The sequence below is a fragment of the Ambystoma mexicanum genome, chromosome 12 (genome assembly GCF_040938575.1).
Source record: "Ambystoma mexicanum isolate Mex_15411 chromosome 12, UKY_AmexF1_1, whole genome shotgun sequence".
NCBI lineage: Eukaryota > Metazoa > Chordata > Amphibia > Caudata > Ambystomatidae > Ambystoma > Ambystoma mexicanum.
Window position 1 is genome coordinate 209487476 of NC_090936.1, and position 25852 is coordinate 209513327.

The 25852-nt window shown below is 45.2% G+C and overlaps 1 protein-coding gene across 1 annotated transcript in view; it reads left to right on the forward strand.

Annotated features, from left to right (window-relative positions):
• The window catches only part of NDUFA9 (NADH:ubiquinone oxidoreductase subunit A9), a 291123-nt gene that overhangs the window by 226928 nt on the left and 38343 nt on the right, over positions 1-25852 (forward strand). Inside the window, exons 7-10 of the mRNA XM_069628323.1 lie at positions 11847-11914; positions 12001-12077; positions 13598-13693; positions 14659-14725. Of these exons, the coding sequence (XP_069484424.1) occupies positions 11847-11914; positions 12001-12077; positions 13598-13693; positions 14659-14725 (308 nt within the window). The remainder of the gene's footprint in view (positions 1-11846; positions 11915-12000; positions 12078-13597; positions 13694-14658; positions 14726-25852) is intronic.

A 25852-nucleotide genomic window follows, 5' to 3' on the forward strand; every position in this document is an offset into this window, starting at 1 on the left:
GGTTTTATATTTCCAGTGTACAGAGTTCCATAAGTAAGGAGAAGGATAGGAACTCGGACAGGGTAGTCTGGGAGTGGAAAGATTTAAAGTGCAGCTAAAGTAGAGGGTATGAGTGGAAGAGCAGCAAGAGATTAGGGAAGACCAATAAAAAGAGCCGACTTCTAGTTCATGTTTCGATTTAAAGAACAGAAGAAATTTGAGGTGCAAGTTGGGGAGGAGCATGGAAGTTTGAAGTGTGGGTAGCAAAATTAAGGATTTTGTAAATGGGTGCAAATGTAGAGAGGGAGGTCCATGAGATGGCTAGAACAAAAACGGAGCTGACCCAAGATTTGAGCGTACCGATAAGCTCTTTTGTTTGGTGGTAGGTACAGAGGGGTCAGATTATTATGTTTAGGAGGTTAAATCTGGCTGCTATGGTTGCCTATTGAATGGATTACTGGAGTCTTGGTACTGTCACTAGTCTCAATAAAAGTGTTGTCACAAAGTCCAGCAAACACAGACACCAGGCTTTAGTTCCCCCTTTTTATTAAGTGTAAGAAAGGTTTCAGAAGCCTGCCAGGGTTGGTAGAACAAGGAGAAATGTTTTGTATCCGGATGTGCCAAACCATGCAGTAACTCACCTAATCTAGAAGGACATGTTTTCCTGAGTCCAAAGGTCTGTTAGTTATTCTAGAAACCAAGGTTCCCGAGTTTCTTACCCAGAACTATGTCCTGCTAATTTACTCTGTCTCAGAGAGTTGGTGTACCAGCAGATATCGTGATCCTTGGTTGGGATCTGGTCCCCCTGGGCCCTTGTGTGCCTTGGCCAGATGGTTGCTGCTGTCCTTGTACCTTTAAAGTACTCTGGTGGGGTGGGTCTTCGCATTTCTCGGTTGGGCCAGCTTCTTCACGTCTCCTGCTAATTGATTCACTAAAGGCTCAGATCATTTACCAGGGTTCTGAAACATCTCCAGATGTTTTGAAGCAAATGTCCCCCCCCCCCTTTTTACCTCCCCTCCTTTCCCTGCACTTGCACGATCTCAATGTCACCTGGCCTAGTAATATCGTTGTCTGTATTCCGTCTGTTCCCCCTCCCTTGCCTCGCCGCGCCTTGAAACACTTGTGTATAGATGCGTTATAAATGCCATATCATATCACCTCCCAACAGCCCTAACCAGCATAGTCAATGGTGACGGATCGTGAAAATTGCATTCCAAAACATCAAGAACCCAAGGTTGCAGACCCCTGCATTAACCTATTCCTTCCCTGTGTTAAGTGACTTCAATTCAGCAATCCCACTAAGTCAGTGCCTCGTCTGGGATGCCCAAGAGAAGCCCTTATTTATATATTTTTATGACAAGTTATACTCTGGATGATGAACCCTTATATAACGCCCCTCTCTTTGAATCCCCCTGACCTCACTGAGCCAAGAAGTAGGTTTGTTTTGCAATTTAAAAGATTTATTGGAAAAATTAAACCATGTTTCTGATGTTTGTTGTTAATCTGCTTAGAATCACATGCTGTGCATAGATCCGACATCCAGTGGTCACTGCGGAGTATTGCATTTTGTTTTTCGTAGTCGAAAAGGGGACGTCGACAAGGCGTGTCTGTAACACTATCCCTATAGTGACGTGCTTTGTACCCAGAATCCCTCACGCGTCGAGGTCCCCCTGATTGTTTTTTTTCTGCTCAGCTACTGGTCGCCTTTATGCGGAGCTCCTCGAGAGACATTGCCAAATAGTTTCTTTGACCTTTGGTCGTTTGTTATTAATATCAATAACGTAGAAACCTCCCTCGACGCAGAGCTGTTTCTCCGCCGAGCAAGATCTCCGACGGAAGGACGAGCGGAGGGGATCCTTTGGCGCTGCCGAACACATGGCCTGGCCTCGCCGGCCATACACAGTAGGGAGAGTGGGGTTTTGTGGTCTTTCTTTCTTCTCTTTAAGAATGCCTTTCTCTTTCCCCTCCCTCTCTTTCGAGGTCGTAGGCACACTTATTACCCTCAGCTATGGAGAGGACGCCATTTAGGTTTTGCCCGCTCTGCAAGGGTAAATATACCTGGAAGGATAAGCACAAACGGTGCAACCGTTGCTTACCCCTCGATCACCAGGAGGACGGCTGTGCGCCCTGTAAATTACTAAAGCCCAAAACTCTAAAAGACTGCAGGGTCAAAAGGTGGGCAGCCTACGCCATGTCTAGGCCTGACTCCTCGCCCGCTGCCGCCGAGTGTGACGAGGACAGTGACGACACGGCCCCCGTAATGGAGGCTGTAGACCTCTCAAAGGAGCGTTCACGCTCCTCGTCCGTCCCCGGCCCCGACAAGCCCGGCTCACGCCCAGCTTATGGGGATGAACACGACAAGGACGCACACGGAAAAACACCTAAGCACATACCCCCCGGCACGCATTCATCGAAGACGAAGGCAGCCATAGCGCCAACTTGGACGCCGGGCCCACCGGCGTCTTCTGCCGACTGTAAGGGTCGTCAGCCCTCCCCGCCACCGCGACTGGGCATTCTAAAAATAAGGGCGCTAACACCAAAACCTCAGGCGACGCGCATCGCAAGAGCGCTCACGTTGCCAACAAGGACTCGACGGGCAAGGACTCGACGGGCAAGGACTCGACGGGCAAGGACTCGACGGGCAAGGACTCGACGGGCAAGGACTCGACGGGCAAGGACTCGACGTTACATAGCGCGACGGCGACCGTTCCCTCGGAAGAGAGAATGATCGCAGAAAGCCTTGCACGCATAGCATCGAAGGACGGCCAGAGACGTACGGCGAGGGAGACGCCGAAAACCGCGCACAAGGCCAAAGATACGCCGAAAGCGCCGGAAAACAGATCAGGCCAGTTCCCGACGCCGACAGAAGGCCCTAGCCAGCAAGAAGGCTACTCAGAAGTGAAGGCTCACTTTCTTCCACGTTATGGGACAGAACCAGACAATTACAGGAGGAAGAAACTCCTTTTTCTTTCCCAGACCGTCCTGGCCGACCTCAGTGGACCCTTGAAAGGTTCCAGACCTGTATGGACAACCTAGACAGGTTCATGTCCATCCCGGAAGACAGGGCGCCCAAGAGACCAAGGGAGGCACCCCTGGAGAGTCCAAGGGCTAAATACCAGAAGTTTTATAACCCCATACAGGAGGACATATACTCTTACAATCCCACTGAGGAAGACGCCTTCTTCCAGGAGGAAGATGAGTTCACCTATGTTGAAGACCAACAAGAAGAGGAAGGTTTTCACGAGGAAACTAACCTATGTAAGGAGGGATTCCAGGAAGACACAGGCGAGGGCGACCCAAATCCCTGGCAGTCACCGGCTAGGTCGACTGACACAGGCAGTAGCAGTATAGTCATCAGGTCTACTGAAACTACACCAGTCAGGAACCCTTCGCCTGTCGATGATCAACCCACCTTCAATGCACTGCTGAAGAAGGCAGCAGCACACTTCGAAATCGAAACTGGCGAGGTCACCCCAGACACCGATTTTGTGGAGAGGATTATCAAAGAAAAACCCCCCACTAGCCAAATTATACCCATCCTCCCCTCAGTTAAGAGACGTATTACACCTTCTCTTTCCACTCCTGCATTGGTGAGAGGGGTCAATCCGAGGATTGAAAAACTGTTCTCTCTCTCTCTCTCTCTCTCTCTCAATCAGACCCATTATATATTAAGGGTCACTCAATCCCGGACTCCCTGGTCGTGACCAACACCAGGAAAAGGCCACTATCTACCAGCAAGGCACCCCAGATAAAGAGGGGAAAAAGCTGTATGCCCTAGCCAAGAGAATCACCACCTCTGCAGCATTCTCTACCAGAATCGCCAATAATAATACCCTATTGGCAAGCTACGCCGATGCTCAGTGGGCTAAGCTCAAACAGGACATCGAAGAAGTTCCCGAACCCCTAAGGACTCGTTTACTGGCTACAGTTAACAAGGGCTCTCTGGTCAATCAAAGCATCGTCAAGAATACCCTCAATGCAGCAGAGACAGCTGGCTGCACTTTGGTACAAGGAATTTTACTGAAGCGTCACGTCTGGCTTCGCAATTCCGGATTTAAGGCGGAAACACAAGCGTCCCTTATTAATAAACCCATAGAGGAGTCCAACCTCTTTGGGAGAGCAGTGGATGACGCGCTGGAGAACGCGAAGAAAGAATTTGATACAATAAAGACCTTAGACCAAATTTCAAAACTTCCTAACAGGCGGGGATTTGGTAATGAGCACTTTTTTCGTGGACAGTGCCAGCAACAAAACCAACAACAACAGTATTCTGCCAGCAACTACCAGGGTAATAGCGGCCAGTACAATCAGAGGGGTCAACGCCGTGGCAAGGGAAGAGGCCGGGGTTCCACCCCCAGAGGCTCACAAGCCAACAACACCACCAAGTGACGTGAAGATTCGCGTCCCCTCCCATGCAACGCCGGTCGGGGGCCGGTTAACATCCTTTCTTCCAGCATGGGAGGGAATAACATCAGACCGCTGGGTACTTTCCACCGTAGCCCGCGGCTACTGTATAGAGTTAAACAGTTCCCCCAACATACAGACCCCCGAGGGGGCGCCGCATGACACCAGAACACCTCGCCATCCTTCTCCAAGAAGTGGACCAACTGCTGGAAAAAGGAGCCATAGAGGTTGTGCCTCTAAATCAGGTAATGGAAGGTATTTGAGTGTACTTCCTTGTACCCAAAAAGGATCTAACCATGCGCCCTGTGTTTGTCAAACCCCAAAAGTTTCGTATGGTGACCTTACAGGAAGTGATCCCACTGCTATCACAGGGAGATTACATGACAACACTGGACATGAAAGATGCATACTTTCATATTTTAATGTTGCCAGCGCACAAAAATACTTCAGGTTCATGATAGAGGGCAAACACTACCAGTTCAGAGTGCTACCCTTCGGCACAGCATCTGCACCAAGGGTATTCACGAAAGTACTGGCAGTGGCAGCGGCCCACCTGCGCAGGTTATCCATCCCAGTATACCCTTACCTCGACGACTGGCTCATAACGGGGGATTCTTATGAGACATGCTTCTCAAACACCCAAAAGACTGTAGACCTTTTGTTCCAACTGGGCTTCTCCATCAACGAAAAGAAGTCCAGCTTAGACCCCAGCCAAGTCAAACAATTCCTAGGGGTTCTAATTCAAACAAAGGACGGCCTCGTCTTCCACTCCGAGAGGGTCCAAACCATGCTGTTTCAGATGCCCCAGTTTGTGGCAGGTTGAGAGGTGACGGTGTGCAAATGGATGCGCTTGCTAGGAATGATGGCGTCGTGTATTTATTTGGTACCTCAAGCACGCCTGCGCCCAATGCAAGAGTGGCTCAACAGCCAGTGGTGTCAGGCCAGCGGACAATGGGACGATCTAGTGGTGGTCTCGCAGGCCTTGGTTCTCTCGCTACGGTGGTGGACAAAGGAAAACCTGATAATAGGAAAACCCTTTGCCACACCCGCGGTGGAGGCCACTCTAACCACGGACGCATCCCTCACAGGATGGGGGGCTCACCTATCCCATCAGACTGCTCATGGAGTGTGGACTCCGAGCGTAGCATCCAAGCACATAAACCTACTGGAGCTACTGGCGATGTTCAAAGCACTAAAAGCCTTCCAGGAACACCTACAAGGGAAGACAGTGATGGTCCTTACAGACAGCACCACAGCAATGTACTACATCAACAAGCAGGGGGGCACCCACTCTTCCGGACTGTCCAAGCTGTCCCAGAATATATGGAAGTGGGCTCTCAAACACAACATGTTCCTACTGTCACAACACGTACCAGGGGAACTCGATCTGCTAGCAGACGAACTCAGCAGAGACTTCCCCCCTGCCTGAAGAGTACGAATGGCGTTTGCACGAAGACATCGTCTTAGACGTCTTCACGCAATGGGGATTCCCGGAAATAGATCTGTTCGCAACTCTGGAGAACTCACAATGCCAAAGTTACGCCTCCGGGTACCCCCAGAACCAGTCCAAGGGGGAACGGTCTGTCGATTCAATGGTCAGGGAAATTTGTTTACGCCTCCCCCCCTCCCCCCGACTCCCCTTCTCAACAAAGTTGTGCACAAGCTGCACCAGGAACAAGTTACCATGATACTAGTGGCCCCAATGTGGGCCCGGCAGCCATGGTTCGCTCGCTTGATGGAGATGTCCCTATCTCCCCGAGTGAAACTTCCCTGCCCGTACAACATGCTGTCACAGGACAAGGGCAGGACACTGCATCCATGCCCTCAGACCATGAACTTAGCAGCCTGGCTCCTGATATCATAGAATTTGGACATCTACAACTTCCGCAGAGATGTATGGACATCCTCAGGGAAGCCAGAAAACCTAATACTCGCCACTGCTATTCTAGCAAGTGGAAAAGATCTGTCATCTCGTGTAGAGGTAAGAGCATCAACCCGGTTGACTGCTCTCCCACACACATTGTTCTGTACTTGACCCATTTACTGGATTCAGGTCTAGTGTTCAATTCCATTAAAGTCCACCTGGCGGCACTTTCTGCATACACCACTTCCCAACTTAAAGTGTCGTGGTGGAAGATACCAGTTATCAAGGCCTTCATGGAGGGGGTAAAGAGAATACACCCTCCGATAGCTAACCCAGCTCCCGGATGGGACTTAAATGTGGTACTTTCCAGACTCATGGGCTCGCCATTTGAACCCATGCACAAGGCAACTCTTAAAGACCTCACTCTTAAGACTGCTTTCCTAATAGCTATCACCTCCATTAGGAGAGTAAGTGAACTACAGGCTCTTTCTGTTCTAGACCCCTTCGTAACAGTTCACTAGGATAAGGTGGTTCTACGCACACACCCAAGGTTTGCACCGAAATTCATCTCGAAATTCCATGTAAACCAGTCAATAGAACTACCAACGTTCTTTCAAAACCCTTCCAACTTGGGAGAAAAAAGTCTGCATACACTGGATGTACGCAGAGCTGTCATGTTCTACATGGAAAGAACCAGGCCACTAAGAAAGACTAATCAGTTCTTTGTCTCGGTGGCAGCAGGAAGAGAAGGAGATGCAGTCTCAAAGTCCACTATATCTAGATGGATTGTTCAATGCATCACTCTCTGTTACACTCTTGCTAAGAGAGAACTACCCTTCAAGCCAAGAGCACATTCTACTCGAGGCACTGGGGCTTCCATAGCGTTCATTGCAAAGGTTCCCCTTGAGTCCATCTGCAAAGCGGCTACCTGGAGTTCTGTGCACACCTTTACAAAACACTCTGTCTAGATGCACACTCTAGATCTGACTCCCAGGTGGGACAGGCAGTATTAAGACATCTTTTCTCTACTGTTCCTTCTCATAACCCACCGCCAACTCCGGGTACTGCTCGCTAGTCTATGCACAGCATGTGATTCTAAGCAGATTAACAAACATCAGAAGACAATGCATTACTTACCGTAAAAGCATTTCAGATGGTTGTATCTGCTTAGATTCACATGCGCCCACCCTTCCTCCCCGCTCGGATGGAAGGAACATAGACACCTTTCTACATCTCTCTCTCTTTTCTGTACTCACTCACGTATAGAAGGCTCCCTCAGGGCAGAAAAAATACAAACAGAGGGACCTCGACGCGTGAGGGATTGTGGGTACAATGCACATCACTATAGGGATAGTGTTACAGACACGCCTTGTCGACGTCCCCTTTTTGACTACGAAAAACAAAATGCAATACTCCGCAGTGACCACTGGATGTCGGACCTATGCGCAGCATGTGAATCTAAGCAGATACAACCATCAGAAATGCTTTTACGGTAAGTAATGCATTGTCATATATCACACTTTTATAATAAATTAATATTTGATATCACACTTAAGAATATGACAGTGATCAACAATGCATAATAGTACAATTGTACGCTTATTTAATTAGGAGTTGGTATAGGAAGGAAAAGGTAACTGAGAATGCGTTTATGGTTTCAAGGAAAAACAATGATGGAAAGAAAATGCAGTACAGAAATAAACTGATAGGGTTTCACAAGAGATAATATGTTCACTTTTCCCCTTGTGGCAATTCACTCCCCCCCTATGCAGTATAAGGAGATGGAAGTAAATCACACAGTTTTCAGGAATACAATCACAATACAATACGAATTTCAGTTCCCCCCTAGCAAGCTTAGAGCAACAGGGATGATTTTAAAACACAGGCAAAAATACTTTAATTTGATTTGCAAGGGAGTGAAATATGCTAAAAATGATTTTAATTCCCTAAAGGAGATTCAGGGTAGGTAATAGATTAGTTCAAGTCACACTCGCAATGCTCAATGAGGGATTAGCAAGTTGAAAACGAATTTTAGCAGTTCAAGCAAAAGCGGCTGTTTTGACAGGTGAAGAAATTTGAGCCAAATCGCAAACCGCAGCACTTTTTCCGAGTGCATCGAGCGCGATTCGGAAAAACTGTAATGAATAGAAAGTCGGGTTTAGGCTTGTTAGAAAGCCTAGAATCTTAGCTTTAAAATGAAAGTTAAATCACGTTCCTAGCACCTACGATTCAAAGGATACAGACGAGTTAGTGAAGGTAGATTCTCAAAATTAAAGTGAAGGATCAGAATGACAAAATTACACTTTTACAGCTTTGAAATGACAGAATGAACACACAATTCCTATGATGCAGTGCTGGACAGGTTCAAATGTTTTGAATCAGATTATTTTAGACTAAGATTGGTTCTGGCACAGTTCTATCTGTGTACTCGCACTATCAATTTGAAATGGCTGTCAGGGTCTGGTCAGGTTGGCTGCGGTTCTCTCGCCACGGACGGTCTTTAGTACCGGTTCTGCTCACAGCGATCTGGTCTGGGTCTGCTAGCGGCACTTCACAGCGGTCTGGTCTCTCTGGATACAGCACTGCTTTCTGGGTCTGCTACCGGTTCTGGATACAGCTCTGCTTTCTGGGTACTGGCACAGGGTTCTAGCCAGAATCAAACAGCTCAGCCCGGCTGCTTGAATAATTTGCAAAATATTTTGAGGCCTGCTGAAAAAGTTCTGAAGTCTGGATTCTAAGTTCTGGAGATGGTCCTTCTGGATATTGTCTGGTCCGGCAGAGTGCTTTGCAAGAAAATGGAAAGTGACTCTTGCCTGTCCAAAGCAGTCTCTTTTTATGTGTTTTGAAAATGGGTGTGTGCGTGGGCATAACTAAGCCTGTCCCTCACAACTTATCATTGGCCAAGCTCTCCTCTCTCCCTTGATTGGGGGAAGGAATGTAGTGTCATCAGGCATTCATTTTATGGCATACAGAAAGAACACTCCCCTTGTCAATTTGCACACAAATCTATTTTTGATCCAAATACATATTTATCTATGTATCATTTTTCTAATACTATATGTCCAGTTAACATATTTTCTGTAGCACCAAACCATCCGATCCCTGTCTTTTGTAAGATGTCGTGTCCACTTATGATAGAATTCTGCCCTTTTCATCAAGAACACAACCTCAACTTTTCCAGAATTTACACAAACATGCACAAGGAATATGGGCATCAGGTGATAGTCAGATTTTTGACATACAGACATTCGGAGTAATACCTTATTTTCCGCTACTACCCCCCAGAACATACCACAGAGTCCTAACACCTCTTAAAATGTGCACAGAAAAATCACAAGAATAATATTAATTATATAATTTTGACAAGTCTGTACTATGAATTATCCATCTTTTTAAAATTATGCTCTGGCCCAGAGGAGTGTAGTGTCCCAAAGCACATGGTGGAATTTCTGGTTTATCCACTTCCTCCAACTCAGGTTGCTCACAGAGGCACTGCTCCTCCCAGTTTCTCCCAAGAGGAAGCCATTTACGAACCCCCCTAATTTAACATTTGCCTCAGCCAAGGAAAGCTCATTGTTCTGTTTCCCTGCTCCCAGGTGCTCCTCCCCTGATTCAATCAGAGAGGTGTAATCTCCTTTTGGTGGGAACAGCAGAAGGCAGCCAGGCCTGCGAATGCAGTGGCTGGGCAAGTTTCAACTCCTGTCGGGGGTAGTTGCCGGGCAGAATTCAATCTCTTCAAGCCAGGCTTCAGCCAAATGTCACTTTTGTTACCAGTTTTTCTTCATTCAAATCAAACTTACAATTTTTACACATGCAGCTAGAACGTTGATTCTAAGGTCAAAACTATGACCTTTAAACAGTTGCAACCTATGTGACACTCGGAAGTAGGTCACTCATATATTTTAAACATTTCGATTGTAGTGGTTTTAAATCCAATTTCACTTAAGCTGCTGACATCCACAGCTCTGCCAGTTTTGTTATAAACATTGTTTTGGGCTCTTCATCTTTCCAGATTTTGTATGCATACAAGACTACATTCTGCCAAATGTCTGCTGGTGTTCAGTGAGATTTTTGAATATCTTGCAATGTTTAAAATAGGCATTTTTAGCTTGCATTTCAGAGAAACAAAGGTGATTTCAAAGCGCTTTTTTGAGCTAACGGGCACTGCTGTTTTTTCCTTTGGCACCACGTTTCACTCATGGCGCTTCTGGCCCATCACGCTCGCACTGGTGGGTGGCAGGTCAGGCGACCTTTTTGGTGTGCGCAAAACTGCGTGGTTTTCCTGGATTCTGGCGCAAATGTTCTTGGATTTTCTAAGCCCACAGCACCAAATGTTGCAGCATAATAACTTGAACGTGGGTCAAGACACCCAACACCTGGGTTCCAGAGAGTGAGTGTGTGTGATATCCCCCCTCACTGTCCTTGGGTATTCTGTACTGGGTATGTGCCCCTTGCTGCACATACATATATGGACGCACATAGTTTTTCTAGGGTTGCTTAGTATCTCTCTGCTCCTGGCCTGGTTGCTTCCTGATTTTTCTGTCCGTTTAGGGAGGACAGGGAGAGCTCTGGAGTATTCCCCATTTACTTCCTCCAGGGGTTGCATGGCTTCGGCCAAGCCCCCAGTGTTTCCACTCAAGTGGCTTGGTGTAATAAAACTTATTTGGTGGTCACTTGGGTTGATGTCCTTTGAAGTGCAGCCATCATTTGAATGCATATTTTGCTGTCCCTTTTTGGTTAAGGGCATGCATATGCAGTGAGTGCACTTCTCTCCTGTTTCCGGGAACATTGGATTGCATCTTTCTATCAACCTAGTACCACCACTGATTTTCCTACTTAAATTAAAGGAAATCATTGTTTACTTGACTATAGTGGTTGTGGTCTAGCCTATCCTCTTGCTTTGTAAAGCTTGCATTCTCCGAGGAACTCTGTTATCCTGCCTTCCCTCACCCTGCTTGTTCTTCTTGTAAACTTTTTATGGAAGCTGAAGAGTTCATTTTTGCAGTAAGCTGTGACAATATATGCATTTTTCCAAGTTATCCATAAAGTAGCGTGATAAAGATTTTCCTGCTTCTGACCCTCACTATCTTTGACATAGCGGAAAGAGGGAGAACTCTGGGGCTGAGTAGATTAGTTATTTACTGAGCTGGTTGGCTCTGCAGACTCTGCCTATGTAAAATGTTACAGAATCACTAACTGGCTACTTGATTCTCTGTAATTGTCCAGTTAAGTAAGCTGTACGTGCCTGCATAGGATATCCAATCATAGCAGTAGCCTCATTCTGATGTGTCTGAAGATGTATGGCGTTCACATTATCACTCTTAAACTCTTGTTTTACGACTTCTGACGAAGCAAGTGATGGATGGATGGATGGGTGGCGAGTAGCCGGCATTTTACCGGAAAAGCAATGAATCTGTAGAGCTGAGCAATTTTTTTTTATTTTGTTCGAATTTTGTTGTCAGTGCATAGAAGTAACTTTAAAAAAGGGATACAAGATTAAAAAAAAATGGGATCCTACTTGTTTCCATTTATTATATTATGGTACATATTGAAGCATTTTAATGTCCTTTTTAAAAAATACATTTGAATCCTTTTCCAGATATGCGCTGGTTTGGTGGGGAGCCCCTGATTTCCTTCGGTAGGAGGACGGTGAAACAACCCATTTATGTAGGTATTCATTTATTCAAAAAATCTTGCATTTGATTCTGATTGAAGTTTCCTTGTGATTTTTAATATGATTATACATTCCGCAGGTGGTGGATGTCGCAAAAGCCATTCTAAATGCGATCAAGGACCCAGATGCAGATGGAAAAACCTATGCCTTGGTTGGGTAGGTCGTCATTCACATACTTGCCACCTTGTAGTAGCGCTGCTCGTTTAGATCCAGAGATCTTGCCAAAATGGGGTTCTTGCACATCGACTTATATTCTTTGAACTGGTACGTGTGGAAAGGCGGGTTTGGGGGATGCTGTTAAAATTGTACTGGCAAAAATACGTTCAAACATAGAAATGGGGATTGGAGTTGGCAAGCAAAACGGAATAAAAACTTAAAACACAGTGAATAATTGAGTAGATGCACCAGTGGGTCGTGGTTTAATAACCCCTACTTAAAATGTAATCCGGCATAATAAGTACCCTGCAAAAAAGAGTGTAGTGTGTGTTTGAAATAGTGCTGGACAATACCACCGTCCAAAAAAGGGGTGCACTCTCCCACTCTCACTATGTAGAGTGAGTGGCACTCCAATCAGAGCGGTTTTATAGTCTGGCCAATCTGGGCAAACATACCACTAACTTTCCGCCCACCATGGTTGGCCACTTGGCCCTGCAGTACAGCCAATCCGGTAGTGAGAACGTGTTGACCGCTGTGACTGTCTGGAATAAAGGCTATTTCAGCCATTTTGTCTCTACTTCCACCATCGCGTAGTGGAAAATGAAGCGGACCCTGGGAATCTGGCGCATGCAAAGTGTGTGACATGCACATATTTCGGTTCTGCTGTTCCCTTCTACTCTTTCCTAGGTTTCGATGTATTCAGTAATTTAATCTACAAGTTAAATAGTGTATTGTGAAACTTAAATGAAAGCGATGAGACAGAACATACAGTTAAGGTTTTGGGGTACCATAACCATCTAATTTCCTAACTTTTAACATGCTTTTCATTAGCGGCATTAATTGTTTTGACATTAGTTCTTGTTCTGAGAATAGCACATTAAAACGTAAGCTGTTGTCCCATTGAAACTGGTTTGCGTGAAAGTGAACGTTTTGTCAGGTTTTGACTATAAAGTAACTACTGTGGGAAAAAAAAGGTACCATTCAACAGCATTGAGCGGCCTGTGCCTTCAAATGTAGTTGTACTATACTTTTCTCCTATGATAGGGTCTTTGTGCTCTCGGGGACGTAAGCATGTTAAATCTCGAACGGTCTAATGGTTTTCAGAGTGAACTCGAATTGCAAACTCTTATTAATGACAATCGTGTTGCTCCCAGATCACACATTTAGTTTAGTACAGTCGATAAACAAGGCCAAGTAGGAGCCTTTTCTAGCCGCCTTGGTGCACTCTTCTGTACCATCTTCTTCTAGGGCGAGAATGGAAAGCCTAGCCTCTCTATTCTAGCTGCAAATCCTGTGCAGAGCTTTTATTAGTGGCCTATTGCCTTGAACTTATGGGACAGTGTACCACTGCAGAAAACTGCTGCCCAACTGTTCATGTAGGAGATGTGTGTCATGGCTCCCTTAAGAGTGCATTGTTGCAGCAGTCCTAGTGCAATATACATGTTTAAAAGCTATATAAAGGGACACAATGTGTTTATAAATATGTATACAGTAAACTCCTACATATCTTTGTTTTGTAGGCCTAATCGATACCTCCTTCATGATTTGGTAGAATATCTGTTTGCTGTTGCCCACAGACCTTTCGTTGCTTACCCAGTGCCTCGCTCCATTTATCAGTAAGTGACACCTTTTGTATTCAACATTGTACATATGCTAAATAACTGTTTTAGTGAGTGGTTCAGGATTTTGTTGGAATGTAATTGGAAGATCATTTGGTAGCCTGTTTACGTCCATAGGAAGAAAGAAAAGTGCATTCCGAGGTAATGGATGTGTGAACCCAATTTCAGGGGCCTCGATACAATCCTTAATTTACACCATGCTCCCCTCTTGAATGTGGCAACGCAACCTGTTCAATACATTTGTGAATGACACTTGGGATTAGTATCATATTCTAATGGTTTCATTTGAAGCTAATTCATATAAATAAGCAATTTCCCAAATCCTGCAACATTGTATGCTTGAAGAAGCTGCAATTTAGGAAATTGGGGTTGTTGCGTATAGACAACTCTACTGCCTAATTAAACTTATGCTACACCTTCAAGAGCAAAAAAAACATAATTTGATTGTCGCATTAACGTAGGAAAACGTGTTTTACTTGCACCTCTTAAACATAATGTAAATGAGAGAGGTTCCACACCTGGAGGGATTCTTAGGACTTGAAGGAGTCTGATGGTGTGAAAAAAGTGCTTGTTCCCATTCTAATGTTTGAGGAGATGATGATATGAAAACCTCTTTGTGCAACCCTTTTTCCTAAAATGTGCATCTCTGTGAAACAGTGAGCCACCTTTCTCTGAGGAGACTGTGCCACTCTGCTGATCTAAACTATTTGTGTTTTTTCAGTCCCAAACAGTGGCACAGAAGTTTGGTTCCATGAATTGGGGTTTCTGAACTACTTCAACAATGTATTCACCTTTTACCTTCCCGTCTCCCTCTGAACGATTCCAGAACGTTCTAGTTGTGGGTTAAGTTAAAGTAGAGGAAGCCTAATGGGCTCTTGCACCAATTGTTGGGTTAGTTTGCATGGCAAATGCTGCAAATCATGACTTTTGATGTGTACAAGTCATTTCTTTTTCTCCCACAGTTTAGTTGCAAGGTTTTTTGAATTGAATCCCTTTGAGCCATGGATAACTAGAGACAAAATTGATCGGGTAGGTGTGAATATTTTCTGGTATTATTTTTCTTCTTAACCTGGTATTAAAACAAAAATGATTATTTGTGTCAGTGCGCAGGTGTTAATTACCTTTTTATGTTGACTGCTCCCCTGTAATCAAGTAGATCTTGCAATGCTTAATTTACAGAATCATCGTTGAGAACCATAAAAAGTAAAATGTTCATTAATGGTGTGCACAAGTCGAAGTGTTTTAGCTGTATTTTTTGGGGAAGATTAATGGCATATAGAAATGAGAATTGCAAACTCCGTTGGAAAGTCATTTACTAGTTTCCTGAGAAGAATCTTTTACGCTTTGTATTCTCGTTTTGAAGTTTAACCTAAAAGGAAGTCCAATTCTTTATACTTTACAGTCCACATAGGTTTCTTAATTTCATTGCTTAGTGGTAATCTAGATGCTAGACACGTCATTTCACACACTACATTTTTTCTTGTGTACGTTTATTTTTTTATTATGATGGCTTTGTTTCATTATGTGCTTTATATTAACCTACACTCTCTGCTCAGCTGTGATGATCTCGGAAGCCAAAATGTCAGTTGACAACAAAAGTAGTAAAGGCGTGTAACTGCACCCTTCTGCATACAGGCACCACACCACCTTTGTCTTCTACTAGGAAGAACGATCTTGGAACTCTTTCTGCTCCTTGATTGCTGTTTTTATTGCCTGTAGTGTAGACCTTCAGGACTCTTGCTTCTGCTCTAGTACTGGCAGCATAGTTATTTGTGGCCATGTCCAGTTTTATTAAGACATGGGACTTTAGGTAATTTCAAATACATGTTTCCTTTGCAGCGGTTTGTGCTGTCTTGGCATTTTCTCTTGTAATTTCAGTATAAAACATTTGGCTTTCGTATATGGTGCTGCTACATACTTAATATTGCTGTGAATGTGTGCTGCAGCCTTTTGCTGTCTGTGAAACGGTAAGATCCGCAGGTTTTCTGCATTTTTCTCTTTTGCGGTTAGTAGGAATATCAGAGTTGGAAATTCTGTGCGTGGCACGTCAATTCACACTCCGAGAAACCACCAAATAGATTAAGGCAGATTGATTGATGTCTGGGAGCTGAAGCATTGCATGCTGATGTACGTGCGAACACTCGAGAAGGGCATGCTGTGGGTTCTCTTTACCATCATTCCTGGAAACAACTGCTTTAGTGTCGATGGGTCAAATACGGTATATGTATTTTTACTTTTTTGTTGGTATGTAGAACTCGCAGTGGTTTGAGTTTGCCTCTGCATCTTCTTGGGGTGTTTGAACATGGGATGGGTAATGTACCACCCTGAAACAAAGACAATTCTACACTAATTTTAAAGCTGATCCTTGTATTTCGTTGTACGCAGAATAGTTCAACAAAACGTTTATAGGCCGTAATAGGGAATGTTTCGTCCTCTTGCGTTCCGCCCTCTTGCATCGATCTTTTGGGGCATCCCAGGGATAGGTGCGTTTCAGGAGTCTGCTGCTAAGCAGTGGAATATTGCAGCTTCTAGTGTGTACCAGTGCGGGCACGCCTTGTTGCATCCAACTTTACTCAATTCCTCCATGCGTCATGGCCAGCTGGTTCAAGCGTTGTGGGGGTTGTCCACTGAGTTTTTTTTCCGAACAACCTTTGCCTGCTCTTCCTAGGAACTTCACTCAATTGGCTAGTCGGCGGACCTGCGTCATCCAAACAGCAGAACAGGAAACCGAGAGATAAGCCATGGCTTGAGAGTGCCTTAAATCCATTGCAAAAAAGGACTGGGCCAAGATCAGCCTACCAATCACTTGCTGGAGCTGGGGGGTCGGGGGGGCAAAGGTTCAGATCACCAACCACACAGTTGGACAGTAGAATTGCCATTCAGCTTAGACCAACCCCAGATGAAGTGAGAGGGACCTAAACGGGTCACTACCATTATGCAATGTGTAGGGTTCCAATGGGTGTTTAGAGAGCCCTCCTGATCAATAGACATTTTAAGGCTTCCTCGTGGTTACCCTAACTAAAGGTATCCCTAAACTACAAAATGGCAGAGAGCAGGATTCAAATAAATGCACTAATGCCCCAGTTGCTACCAACAAGGCACATTAGGCTGCTAATGGGGTAAAATGGCTTGCAGCCCTGATGAGGCCAAAACTGAAATATAGCTGTCAACAACCTAAAACCTTTTTATGCTGAAAGAATCACTCTAGGGCAAGAGTGGTTTATCTGAGAGGCATCCCTGTGACTGGACGCTCTAGATGGAGGCCAAATACTACAAACCTTAGAGGTAAAAAGGGGTGAATTGGCAGGGGGACTTAAGGAGAAGGCCCTTTCACCACATAAAATAAGTTGATCAGAAAAATAGAGATGAAGGAAAATATTAAGGAACACTAAAAGTGGCCCTAGAATCCCCAAAAATAAGACTTCTATCTTTGCAGCATCAAAGACTTGGAAGACTAAGATAAGCGGTCCACTTTTTTACTGCAGGCCCTTTTTAGTGACCTCAGGCCCCCCATGCAAGAGGGGTCAACCTGGCTCTATTCCACCTGTGCAAGCGGGATTCACTGGACACCTGTCGGATGTTCCACTGAGGGCACACCCTTTACCCTGCTTTGATGCACCCAAGGGGCGCCAGCCCAGGAAGGAGATTTCTCCTCACAATTCTAGCTGCTTGGAACCCCACTTTGAGGCTCACCAATGCTGCTGGATTTGGAGGGCTGACTGCATTGTGAAAAGCACAAAAAAAGCCAAGGCAAGCCCATGGTAACAAGGGAGGGGTTCACAAAGAAACCCTAGGCAATGCTCTGTATTAAGAGGACTGTTTAGGTTCTAAGGCGTGTTACTGGGAATCTTGCTGTTGGCCATGAAGCTCCAGGCAGACCTAGGGGCCGAAGGTTCCACAGCTTCTGATGTAAACATTCAGGTGCTCATTCTGTGCCACACAAGACCCCCACCATGTCTGGTGTTCCACATGCTCATTGCTTGAAGGTGAGACTCTTGCAAAGGAAGGCTATAGATGGCGAGGAACGAGAGACTCTGGACCCACCACTACCGAACAAGACTGTACATGCACTTGTTTGCCCTCCCACAAACCTCGAGTCCCATGGGCCAGTGCCGGAACCCAACTTTTGTACCCTCGACCTCCCAGACAACGGGATCATTGACATTTTCCCAGGTTGACAGGTTTGATTACTCATGCCTTGCCACTGCAAACCGTTTGCTCCACTGGAGTAGGTCAAAGATCTCTACCTGCCCATGGAGATGAACACCTTTTGTGCTGTTCCCACAACTTCATGACCGGGCCAGATATGGTATCCCTTTTTATGGACATTATCAAGTCCTCCCAAATACCTTGGCTCCTCCTACAACTCGGACGACTATCCCTTCTACAAGCCCTTCATTGGTGGAAGCCCCGATTCCAGAGGCTCTAGCCCCACCGACTCCCTAGATACCACTGGGCAGGAAAAGCTTGCCGGGGTAACTAACCTGTGTTTGCAAGCTGTGGACAAAGATGAACTGGGTATTCTATGTACGGATCGCTGAACAAATGGAAATCCTACGGCTCTCTCTACCGGACGCTTCTCTGTTGGAATCGGAGTGCTGCGGATATTTCCCATAATCCAGACCTGGGTGGATCCTATTTCAACCCATCATATTTGGTGATTCAAGAAAGATATGGGAAAAGCAACACAATGTGTCCCTCCACAAACAAGTACGATGTACGTTACAGACAGCTTCCTACTGAGGAACACTTTTGACGGTTCAGAACCACCATTACAGTCAAGGGCAGGTTCCACCACTTTGGCTCAATGAAAGCCCCCTTACTTTTCTTCAGCTTCTAGAGTGACTACTAACCATAGGGACTGGGCTAAATCTGATGTCATAATTGCTGTCGCCAATTGAAAATATTGTGGCAAGATGGAAGATTTTGTTGAAGAGCACAACAGGGACAGAAAGCACAATTTTCTTGATGATCTAAAATAGGCAAAGACCATTTCACACAAAATTTTGTTTGGGCCTGGTCCTCAGAAGTGGGTAGCTTGGCGTAAAAGCACCAAGCTGCTACTTGGGGTGCAGGAAGTCGGGGCTCTTCCATTCCACAGGCTCATGCTTTTTCATCCGAGTACGGGTTTGGAGCTAAAAAAGGAGAATTCATAGTTTAACAGCTTTCAGTCCCTCTGCTATCACCAGGCCAAGCACAAAATATTCATCCATCTCACAGGAGGCAGTGTGTTTAGTTGATATCTACCCCCTATACAAAACAAGGACCAACTGGTCCAGTCTTTTGGCCCACCGGTGAGGATAGACCCCCGACCACCAAGGGATTCTTTGGCACTACGATAACCCAGAGCAATAAACCTAAGCTATGATGTGCCAAAGGTCAAGCTACGTGCCACCCTACTTTCATATTCGCTCCAGGAAGGACAGGAGCCCTCCCACCTCCACTGCTGGACCTGTGTTCTGCCGTGGAACATCCACCCGCTCAGCGCGGACCAAACGATCGTCCCGTATGCCGCATTACAACTTGCAAGTAAGCATTGCACGTATCTACTGAAGTCTACCTTCTTCACTACAATGCAATTACTGCAGAAAATAGCATTCTCGAAGCCTCGCCTGACGCCCTGAGGATAACCCACGACCATTCAAAATGGCCGACACGTCCACAGATGTCCATTGTGGGCTGGCGTTTCCTCGTAACTGAGAAGCTGATTGGCTCAATCCGATTATTTACAATCTGCCTCGCGACCGGAGGCGGAAACCGGCCGCACATCTCAAAGGGCCACGCTCTATAAGGGCCTGTCTTCAGCTGTCTGCAGTGGAACGCAAGGCGCAGATACCCCTGTCTCGATCCTCATACAGTAAGTGGCGTCTGCATATCGAATCCTCGCTGACTTGCCTAAAGAGCCCTAGACAATACAGGCGCTGTGCCCCAGCAGGGCATTATCTAACGGAAACCATATTGCCATTTCCCCCAGTGACACTCTGTTCATTGCCTCACATTGCTAACTCAAACTGCTTAACAATTGTCTTAATGAACATTACCTTCACATGCATCACTATTGTGCCTCGCCCACACCATCATAACTCTGCTTTACCTTGTACAATAGTTTTATGTACAGAAGTGTATAACTGCATAACTTGTGTTTTAATTGGCACTGTCAGCTTTTTAGTGCTTGAGTAGACCTGCTGCATCCAGCTCTTGGTCTCCCTGGTAACCCTGGTCTCTGTTTTATGTGCACCTCATCCCCCCCTGTAAATATACATGCTCGCTCTTACACTATTACAGCAGCAGCAGTCAGAATATAAGTCTCACTTTGCTTATTACAACTGTATCCAACAGAGGCTTGCCCCATCCACCAATACCAGTAGTGTGTGCCCAATACAACTAACGCCCAAATGTTGAAACACCACCTTAACTTGTTGAGTTCGCAAACTTACTCACGGACTACCCTTTGGGCCTTTCACTGAGCCATAGCTTACTGACTATCTCATATTCTGGAAGATAACATGTTTAGGCTACCGCCATAATGTGCCTGCCATATTATGAATGCAGACTGCTCACTTCATATGATATTATGTCGTTATGATAATGCTCCTCGACTCCTGGTTATGTATGTTCTGTATCATTACAACTCCTGACCATTGGTCCATATGACAATTTGTGAAAAGTGAAACAAGCCTATCTCGCAATAACTGGAACTAGCCCTCTCTGTGACTATCCAAGTAATATACCTCATGATAACTTGACCTAGCCAACTGTATGAACATGAGTAAAACCCAGAGGAACCAGCTAATCCAACTCCTACTCTGTCTCCTTACTATAATGGCCTCTGCTTCGTTCGCAACATGCCCACCTAAGGACTGAAATATGAGACTTAGATCAAGACTGCTCCGTCTTTATGAACCTAAAATAAACAGTACAAATAGCCTTCCCATATATAATGCCTCCCAAGCCCTTCAACTCTCGTCTAGGCGAACACAGCAGAACAAGCATAATAATCTGACTTCTGCACATGTCTCCACTACTCTGAAAACTCCCATGAGGATTAGGATACCCACAACTAAACACCCCCTCACCACCAAACCTAAAAGTACCCTATCCCTATCTGCATCGCTTATCAATGCCAGATCACTGGTGGCTCACACCATTGAAATTGATGACACCCTCACTAATGAGAACTTGGACCTGCTTGCCATAACTGATACCTGGCATCACGAGGCAGCAGGAGCTGCCCTTATGGTAGCCGTACCAGATAGCTACCAGATACTCAGAGCTGATAGACCTAATGCTTGAGGCGGCGGCCTAGCCATAATATCTAAAACTAATTTACCTATTAGACTTGCCACCTCTCTATATTACCAATCATGTGAGATACTTACAGCTAAACTTCCTTTATCTAATAACCGCACATTAACTATCCATCTGGTATACAGACGTCTGGGACCACTGGGAACTTTTGAGGAAGACCTAACTTGCCTCCTAGCCAACAACACTAAAGACCATGCACAAATCCTGTTTTTGGGGGACTTTAATCTTGGCTTTAATGACACTGATAATAAACATGCCCAATCAGTAGCAGCTCTACTGAAGGATCATGGGCTCATACAAAAAGCCCTTATCCCCACCCATATCAAAGGAAGGACTCTCAATCGGGTGGCCGACCTGAACTGTAATATTACCATTATTAACATTGCCCCGCAATCCTGGACTGACCATCTAATTACCTTCTCTGCCACACTAGACCACCTTGGCCCTAAAACTATTGTTATGGCACCTCCACTCCCTACTAGAAGCAAAAAGGATATCGCAGCGGAAAAATTACTCCCACATCTCCTTCCGTCCATTAACAAACTTGCCAGCAACACAGACCCTAACCTACTAGTGGAGGTCTTCAACGGTGCAATGACTAAGACACTGGACATTATTGCACCTGTCAAACTTCGTAAAGGTAGACAGAAATCTCATCTTAATGAATGCCTGGTTCACTGCCCAACTCAAAGAATTAAGACTCCAAAAAAGAAAGCTCCAATCCACTTGGCGTCACTCTCCCACTGATGAGAATACAGTTAAGCTAACTAACCATTCCAAACTTTACAAAAAAATAATTAGCACAAAAAAGAATACATTTAACGATAGAATTTCAAAGGCGAAGTCTGACATCAAGGTACTATTCTCTATCCTTCGGGAAATGGAATCACTGATGCCTCCGGCTGACATCCCAAAGATGAGCCTTGGTGTACCGACATACAAAATGCTCTGTCGAACAAAATTGCATCCCTCCAACTCAAAATGGCTAATAAGGCCTCACTGCTCCCATCCGAGCAGCAACCCCCGTTTACCCCCAAAGTCACACTGGACAGTGCTACCCTACCCTTCAGCTTTAAGAAAATTTCTACCCCGAGACCGAGAAAATCATACTCTCTAAAACCCTTGAACTGCAAAGGAGACAACTGCCCGGCCCAAATTATAAAGGATGCAGCTAGAGACCTCTAACCTTTTTATCTCTAAGCTTATCAAGGCCTCCTTCAAGACTAACTCAGTGCCCAACAACCTTTGGGTCCTCGCACTGCTCAAAAAACAAACATTAGATTCCTCCATCCCGACAAACTATAGACCCATCACCACAGTCCCCTTCTTACTTAAAATTATCGATAGAGTAGCTTACCTTCAAATTCAGGACTACCTGGATGTTAATCGCCTATTAGGATCACAGCAATCTGGCTTCCGCCCTCCTCATGGCACGGGAACAGCCATAGTAGACCTTAAGACCCAAATTGACGAATTGAAGGACAATGGGAAAACAGCTATGCTACTCTTCCTTGACCTATCTGCAGCTTTCGACCTGGTGGATCACACAGTTTTATGCAACCACCTCAGGTCGGCTGGCCATTTCTCAAGCGATGCCATAACCTGGGTTCAGTCCTTCCTAGTCAACTGTACAATGAGTCTTTTTCCCATCAGCTTCTGTTGATCGCATACAAACCTCCTGCAGCGTACCTCAGGGATCATGTCTCACCTACCATGTACAACATTTTTACTAAGCCCTTGTTTAACAAGTTGGATAGATTGGGTGTCGCCTACACTAATTACGCAGATGACACAGATCCTCATTCTCCTTTCGGGCAACTTTTTCTCGAGGACACGGCCTTAGTAAATAAGGTATACCTCCTCATTTAGGCATGAATGGCATCCCAAGGCCTCTGCTTGAACGACAACAAAACAGAGTTACTGATCCTAGGTTCAGAGACGAACCTCAGAAAACTTAACCCTAGCTATGCCTCCTTCAACATTGACAATAACGTTATCAAGGTGATGCCCGTAGTTAAAACTCTAGGCTTCTACTTTGACTCCACACGTACCCTTAAGAAACAAGTTAACTCACTAGCATCCACAACAGCCTACACTTGCAAACTTATCCGAGCCTGCAGAACATTTCTCTCATAAACTAGTTGCATTACCTTAGCCAATGCACTCATAATATCCAGATTGGATTATTGCAATGCCTTGTACTCTGGAGCTAATAAATACATCATTGACAAAATGCGAAGACTGCAAAATAATGCCCTAAGAGCAGCCCTGAATATTACCAACAGAGAGCATATTTCCAAATTTAGAAGAGATTTCCACTGGTTAAAATAAGCAACAGGATCCTCCTTAAAACACTCACTCACGTCTAAATGTCTGAACAACTTGGCACCTCGATATCTCTCCTACAATGCCAATGCCTACACTCTAGAGAGCCCCAGATTTAAACGTACCACAGCTGGTGGCTCCAGTTTCCTGGTCAAAGCAGCGCAATCCTGGAACACACTCCCTTTAGATCTCAGAATGGAACAACCTTACTTCAAATTTAGACGGAACGTTCTTACCTGGATACAAACAAATGATTCCTAACTGCGTCCCCGTCCTGTACCTGTACCTAGACTGCATCAGTTACCTGATGCCTGATAGGCCTTACCTTTCCAAATGTATTTGTTACCCAGTGCACTACTCGACTGTAACATGTAATATGTGACCCCCAGTTTCATTGTAAACTGAAGTGGGGTATTTCCTGTATGTATGTAACCTACCTATTCTGTAACTAAGCTTTAATTCTACTTGTCCTGTTGCGCCCAGCTACCTAAGGGTTTGGTGCGCATTACCAAATAAACAAAACGAACAAACAAACTTGGGGGATGAGTATCCCTCCACTTCGCATTTTGGTGGGGTTTAGCTTCAGAGTTTTGGATGCAATCTGTTGTGAGGAGCCAGCACAGATTCCCACTTTACAAATCCCCCTTCCCCAACATTTCGTATCTAACCTCATGGAGGGACTTTACAAAGTGTAAAGTTGGATGCAATAGAAGTAATCCCTCAAACAACCTTGCTAGAGTTGTTTGTTCCACTTTTTTCATCCTTCCCAAAAAGGAGAAGATACGTTTGAGGACCATTCTCAACCTCTCCAGCTCAGTGCTCTTTCCAGTGAAGAGGCTGAAGATGGTCATCCTGGGTTAGAATCTATTGGCTCTCATGGAGGGACATTGGTTGTGTGCCTTTAGATTTGCAAGACTACTGTATGTACATAACAAATTTGTAGCCTCACAGAAAATTCCTCTGCTTCTCAATCCTGGATGCTCACTACCAGAACAAGGTCCTGCCATGTGGGTTGAATTTTGCCCAGGGGGTCTTAACCAAGGTGATACACAGCCTTTTGTCTCATCTGCATCTTAAAGCTATCCACATTTAACCGTACCTGGATGGCTTATCTGGAATTCCACTCCTGGGTGAAATTTGCTTATATTCTCCCAACTGACCTTTGCACAGTGCCTCACTATATATCAGGACAAACCTACCCTCTTCTACCCAGATACTGCAATATATTGGGTTTATTTGGGACTATGGGGTGGGTAGGGTCTCCTGCTATTGAGAGAATGCTGTCTCTTTGCTTGATGTGTTAAGAGATCTTGAAGAGTTCTTCCCTTCCTCCGGTCAAGTTCCAGCTCTTACTGGCTCTACGGCCTCATGTAACCTTGTTGTAACCTGTGCTGGGTTGCACACTGTGGGATGCATTGACCCACTCCGCTATGCGGCATTACCCTGCCAGTTTGGTGAAAGAAACAGCAACAATGGCGGCAAAACCCTTTTGTGCGCCCAAAAATCCGCCAAAAACCGTGTGCTTCAAAAAGGGATTCACAACCTGCCACCCATGGTACATGTGCGGTGGAATAGGGCACACCCTGCAAAAATGTGCCAGTGGACTCCATGACCAACAGAGTGCAGAGAAAGAAGCAGCACTTTGCAAGTGAATCCCCAAAATGTGCTTACACAGGACATTTGATTTGTTGCTAAATACTCCTAAATGCCGATACACAACACTTCTCCACATTCAAAATCTTGCTTGGTGTTAAAAATTATGTATCACATGAAGCATTGTGAAACCTACAAAGTCTGAAAACTGACCGCATCTATGCCAAAATCTGGATGCAGTACCGGGGGTACCTGATTGATAGCTGTTAGAGGAGTACTGAGGAACATTTAAAACGACCTAAAACTAAAAAGTCTGCTGGATTAGCAAACATAAAAATGATTGTTGCCAAAAAGGAATACAGATTTTAGTTGTTTTCCCCGCAGATTTTAAGGCCAAGAAAGAAATGTATTTATGGTTGATGTAACAAATTTGGTTTTTGCTGTGTTTCAAAAGTTAATTAGCCTGGCTGAAGCTGCAAGAACTGTAAAAGCAGGGTTTTCTCCCAGACAGAGGGCCTTCCTCTCAGCAGAAACTCAATGGGAGGTGCTAATTGCTTGTTAGCCAGGACTGAACCATGGACATCCTCCAACCCAGGATATTGAAGGTGTGAAAGGTCGTAAAACTGCTGCAGCACAGGATTTAATATTCTTCCAGATGCCAAAACTCTTGCCAGCAATAGAGACCATTGATTTCCAGCAAGGCCCAAATCCTCAAAGGTATTATTTCCACTCAGTAAAGCTCTGTGTGGTGTGAGAAGGCCTTTTGAACCAGTATCCTGAAATTCTCTGGCTTGCCACCACTAGGCCTGCCTGAGGAACTCGCCATCCAGCTGATTCAAAAACCCACAGACTAGGAGGGCAGATCCTGTGCAAATCTGGCGACCGGTCTAGCTGTTCCAGTACTGTGCCTGATGTGCTATCGTTCCTAGA